At 36.4% G+C, this 6,000-nt stretch overlaps 1 protein-coding gene across 5 annotated transcripts in view; it reads right to left on the bottom strand.

Moving 5' to 3' along the window:
* FZD3 (frizzled class receptor 3) overlaps positions 1 to 6,000 on the bottom strand; it is a 97,122-nt gene that overhangs the window by 8,402 nt on the left and 82,720 nt on the right. For all 5 annotated transcript variants that reach the window (XM_003984807.6, XM_045055614.1, XM_019828620.3 and 2 more), the window contains one exon: positions 5,404 to 5,637. In XM_003984807.6, coding sequence (XP_003984856.2) covers positions 5,404 to 5,637 — 234 coding nt within the window. The remainder of the gene's footprint in view (positions 1 to 5,403; positions 5,638 to 6,000) is intronic.

Here is a 6,000-nt window from a genome sequence, read left to right as displayed (position 1 = left end):
TGTCAAATAATACTGATAGTTCATAGGGGGTAATGTTGACAAAACATATTCTAAAAGACTCTCAGATCCCCTCCCTCCTTATGAGTATCTTAAGATAGGACCCATAAATTACTGCAGAAACTTCTCAACTATGATTACTTACAATCTCCTCTTCTCCTATGCTGTTGCCAAAGTAATCTTTCTTAAACACAAATCTGATTTTATTATCCCCAGGCCCCAAATCCAACTATTAAAGAATAGTTTCTTATTGCTGTCAGGAAAAAAAATCCAAATTTCTCAGCATGTTTCATCTGCCCAAGTGTACAAACTATGCTCTAGCCATACTCTGGTACCTAACTGCCTGCTTGACCTCCTTGCCTCCACATATGCTATTTTCCTGTCTTTAATTTCAGCTGCCTCCTCTGCATCCTATTCCAAGTAGAAATGCTATCTTGTTTGTGGGGTTTTCTCTGACTTTCTATAATAAGTTAAATGTTTTTCTTCTCTGGGATTTCAAAGCATTTTGTATATGATTTTATTATACCCATTAAAGTGTATTATAACCGATTGTTTACTCTTCTGTCTTCCATCTGTATGTCCTTAACACTTAGAAGAGCACTTCTCTCATACGAGTGTTGAACGCAAGGAAAAAAGCAAAAAAGTGAAAGGATCTTTGAATGTGGTTAAAACAGGTCATTGGTGATGTTAGAAAGTACAGTTTAAGTGGGTAAGAAGAAAAAAAAAGACTGGATATATAAGAAATGAAATATTCAAAATATTCATTTAAAAAATTTGGCAGGAAAAGAAAAAAGAAATGGATAAAAGATAGAAAAATGTCACAAAGACACTGCTATTTTTTTTTAAACACAGAGTAGCGGACCAAGTTAAAAGGCAAAAGAAAGCAAGTTGAAAGAAAAAACCAGAGGTTTAAAAAGAGTACATATAAGAATCGTGACCTATGCTCAGAGGACAGAGAAGACTGGGAGAAAGGCTGGAATGAGATTGAAGGATATAACACAGTTGTAGAAACAGGTATTTTATTTATTTATTAAAAAAAATTTTTTTTTGAATTTAAAAAAGTTTTAAAAGTTTGTTTATTTATTTAGAACACAAGCAGGGGAGGGGCAGAGAAAGATCATTTCAAGCAGGCTCCGAGCTGTCAGCACAGAGCTCAATGCAGGGCTTGAACCACGAACCACAAAATGAACCATCTGAACTGAAATCAAGAGTCAGATGATTAACCAACTGAGCCACCCAGGGGCTTAAACTGTCTTAAAGTGAGCATAGCCTGCTTTCCATTTCAGGCATTAGAATTTTCATTCTTTCAGTTTCCTAAACTAGAAATCTTAAAAACACAAAAAACAAAACCAAATAAACAAAAGATCTTTTGGCACATTTCTTCTTTCTACATATTTTTCAAATCAGCTCTTCCTCTCTTCCCACTGCAACTACTCTCCTAATATAAGCCTTCATCAACTCCCAACCGAATTATTGAAAAGCTCCTAAGAAGTTTCTTTTTTTTTTAAATTTGTGTTGTTTTAAATGTTTATGTATTTTTGAGAGAGAGAGAGAGAAAGTACACGTGCATGAGTGGGGCAGGGGCACAGAGAGAGGGAGCAGAAGATCCAAAGCCAGCTATGCGCTGAGAGCGGAGAGCCCAATGCAGGGCTCGAACTCACAAACCATGAGATCATGATCTGAGTCCAAGTCGGAGCTTAACCAACTGAGCCACCCAGGCCCCAAGTCCTAAGAAGTTTCTAATTCTGGTGTCTCCATCATCTAATTTGAAAAAACACATCCAGCCTTCTCTCAAAGATTCTCTGTGAAGCTATCTGACCCTTTCCCCGACCAGATTCACTCCCTCCTCCATGCCACTACTGCTCCTACAAAATGGGTTGGCAAACTGGCTCAGTGGCCAACTCTGGCTCCTCCTATTTCCATAAATAAAGCTTAATTGAAAAACAAATAAATAAAAAGGAAAAGCTGTTTCCATTTGACTGTACACATTTTCTATGGCTACTTTCATGCTACAACAGAAATGAATAGTTGCAACAGAGACCGTGTGCTCAACCCACAAAGCCTAAAATATGTACTAAGTGGCTTTTTATAGAAAAAGTTTGCCAAGTTCTGTACTCTGCCATCATACTTATATTTTACTTTACTTGTTCATTTACAGTAACAGAAGTTGATATCAGGTATCTACTGAGATAAGCACTGTTCCAAGCAATTACCCATATTATCTCATTTACTCTTTACAACATTCCTAAAGGGGCAGATATTTCTATTTCCATTGTACAAATGAGGAAACCGAGGATTTTCATTCCAGACCTCATGTTTTTAACTACAGCACTAATACTGACTACACTATCTTTCTTGAGCTTATTAAGAACAAAGATTATACCTAAATCATCTTATTCCCAGAGTCTAGCATAGTGTTTAACATAGTATGCATTCTGTAATTGCTTGCTAAATATATCTTACTAAAATATCCACTTTCACCCTGACCTTCTCCCTGCTCAAAACCCTTCAATGCCTCCATTATTTGCTTACTGCATCAGGTCTAAATTCTAAACTCCTCTGAGCGGCTTTAAGTCTGATGGACATAATCCAGGGCAACCGTACCTAGCAAAGTTTAAAAGCTTAATAATGTCCAACTTCTAGGAATTTTATGGTTTCAGGTCTCACATTAGGTCTTTCACCCATTTTGAATTTATTTTTGTGTATGGTGTAAGAAAGTGGTCCAGTTTCATTCTTTTGCCTATTACAAAAAGTCCAGTTTTCCCAACACCATTTGTTGAAGAGACTGTCTGTTCTCCATTGTATATTCTTGCCTCCTTTGTCATAGATTAATTGACCACATATGTGTGGGTTTATTTTTGGACTATCGATGTGTCTATTTTTGTCCTAGTACCATCTTGTTTTGATTACTACAGCTTTATAGTATATTGTGAAATCTGGGATTATGCTACCTACAACTTTGTTCTTCCTTCTCAAGACTGCTTTGGTTATTCAGAACTTTTGTGATTCCACTCAAATTTTAGGATTATTTGATCTAGTTCTGTGAAAACTGCTGTTGGTATTTTAACAAAGATTGTATTAAATCTGTAGATTGTTTTGGGTAGTATGGACATTTTAATAATATTGGTTCTTCCAAAACTTAATCATGGAATATTTTTCCATTTGTTATGTCCTCTTTAATTTATTTCATCAATGTTATATAGTTTTCAGAATATAGGTCTTTTGCCTCTTTGATTTATTCTTAGGTATTTAATTATTTTTGGTGCAGTTGTAAATGCGATTTTTTTTTAATTTCTCTTTCTGCTACTTCATTATTAATGCAAAGAAATGCAATAGATTTCTGTATATTAATTTTCTATCCTATGACTTTACTGAATTCATTTATCAGTTCTTACAGTTTTCTGGTGGAGTCTTTAGGGTTTTCTCTATATACCATCATGTCATCTGCACATAGTGTTAAGTTTTATTCTTCAGTACCAATTTGGATGTTTTGAACATAGGCCAGAGAAACATTTTTCTAGATCTGTCTCCTCAGGCAAGGGAAACAAAAGCAAAATTAAACTATTGGGACTACACCAAAATAAAAAGCTTTTGCACAGTGAAGGAAACTGTCAATAAGCAACAAGGCAACCTACTGAGTGGGAGAAGATATTTGCAAATGATATATCCAATAAGGAGTTAGTATCTAAAATATATCAAGAACTTACACAAGTCAATACCAGAAAAACGAATAATCCAATTAAAAAATGAACAGAGGACCTGATTAGACATTTTCCCAAAGAAGATACATAGATGGCCAACAGACACATGAAAAGATGCTCAACATCACTAATCATCAGGGAAATACAAATCAAAACCATGAGATATCACTACATGCCTGTCAGAATGACTAAAATAAAAAAGGCATAAAATAACAAATGTTGGTGCAGATGTAGAGAAAAAGGAACCTTAGTGCATTATTGGTGGGAATGCAAACTGGTGCAGCTACTGTGGAAAACGGTATGGAGGTTCCCCACAAAATGTAAAATAGAATTACTATATGATCCCGTAATCCCACTAGTGGGTATTTACCAAAAGAAAATGAAAACACGAGTTTGAAAAGATACATGCACCCTTATGTTTACTGCAGCGTTATTTACAATAGTTAAGATATGGAAGCAACCCAAATGTCCACCCATATATGAATGGATAAATAAGATGTGGTATATAGGGGCGCCTGGGTGGCTCAGTCGGTTAAGTGTCTGACTTTGGCTCAGGTCATGATCTCATGGTTCATGGGTTCAATGCCCAAGTTGGACTCTGTGCTGACAGCTCCAAGCCTGGAGCATGCTTCGGATTCTGTTGTCTCCCTCTCTTTCTCTCTGTCCCCTCCCTGCTCATGCTCCGTCTCTCTCTCTCTCTCTCTCAAAAATGAATAAACTTAAAAAAAAAAAAAAAAAAGATGTGGTATATATAAAAAAGGGAATACGGGCACCTGGGTGGCTCAGTTGGTTAAGCATCCAACTCTTGATATTGGCTCAGGTCATGATCTCATTTGTGGGATCAAGCCCCATGTCAGTCTCCATGCAGAGTGTAGAGCCTGCTTGGGATTCATTTTCTCTCTCTCTCTCTCTCTCTCTCTCTCTCTCTCTCTCTCTCTCTCTTCTCCCGCTCAACCTTCCTCTCTCTCTCTCAAAATAAATAAATAAACTTTAAAAAATAAAAGGGGGTAGCATTACTCTCAGCCATAAAAAAGATCTTGCCATCGCTGACAACATGGATAAACCTAGAGGGCATAATGCTAAGTAAAATAAGTCAGACAGAAAAAGACAAATACCATATGATTTCACTCACATTACATTTGGAATTTAAGAAGCAAAATAAATGAACAAAGAAAAAAAGAGACAAAAAAAGATTCTTAAATTCTTTCAGATGGGTGAAACAGACAAATGGGATTAAGACTATAGTTTTTATGATGAGCACTGAATAATGTAGAGAACTGTTGAATCATTATATTGTACACCTGAAAGTAATATAACACTCTATGTTAATTATACTTCAATTAAAATTTTTTTTAAAAAATACAAATGAGGGCCGCCTGGGTGGCGCAGTCGGTTAAGCATCCGACTTCAGCCAGGTCACGATCTCGCGGTCCGTGAGTTTGAGCCCTGTGTCAGGCTCTGGGCTGATGGCTCAGAGCCTGGAGCCTGTTTCCGATTCTGTGTCTCCCTCTCTCTCTGCCCCTCCCCCGTTCATGCTCTGTCTCTCTCTGTCCCAAAAATAAATAAAAAAACATTGGAAAAAAAAATTAAAAAAAAAAAAATACAAATGATGTCCAACTTCTATTTCAGATTTGGCTACTCTTCATTCTTAAGATGTGTGACTAATTCAACTTATGAAATAAACTAATCTTCCAAAAAAACTCACCTGCCATCACGGGATCTGTGGAGACTGCCGTGGTAGCTGCTTACTTTGCTGTGGACACTCCCTGCTTTGCTTCTCTGATCATCCACCATAGCAAGCTGGGTTGAAGAAGCATGTGTGGATGTTCCTTGAGTGGAAGTTCCCCTTGATTTTCTTATAATAGGAGTATTTGGATCCCTCAGGAGAGACTGAGCAAAATCAGGTTCCTGTAGTACCTGTCGGCTCTCATTCACTATCCTAGAAAACAAAATACTAAGTTTAAGATACAGACTAACATTCCCATAGACCAATAAACAACACTTTTGTGACATACTGACATTATTCTTGAAATTAATTGCTCTTCAAATAATGTCTTTAGCAGAGATATAAGGTAACATCGTTGACAGAGGAAAGAATACAACAAAAATCCCTATCAATCTGTACTCTAAAGTGGTATGATGGAAAGAAGCCTGCATCAAAATAAGGAAATCAGGATTTTAGTTCAATAAATACACGATCTTAAGCAAGTCATTATTCCCTTTCTTTCATTTTTGTCATCTATGAAATGAAGCTATACAATTTTATCATTTCTAAAAGGTTCCTTTCAATTAAAGAAGCTTA

This window comes from Felis catus, chromosome B1, assembly GCF_018350175.1.
Source record: "Felis catus isolate Fca126 chromosome B1, F.catus_Fca126_mat1.0, whole genome shotgun sequence".
Taxonomy (NCBI): Eukaryota; Metazoa; Chordata; class Mammalia; order Carnivora; family Felidae; genus Felis; species Felis catus.
This window is presented reverse-complemented; position numbering and strand designations above follow the sequence as displayed.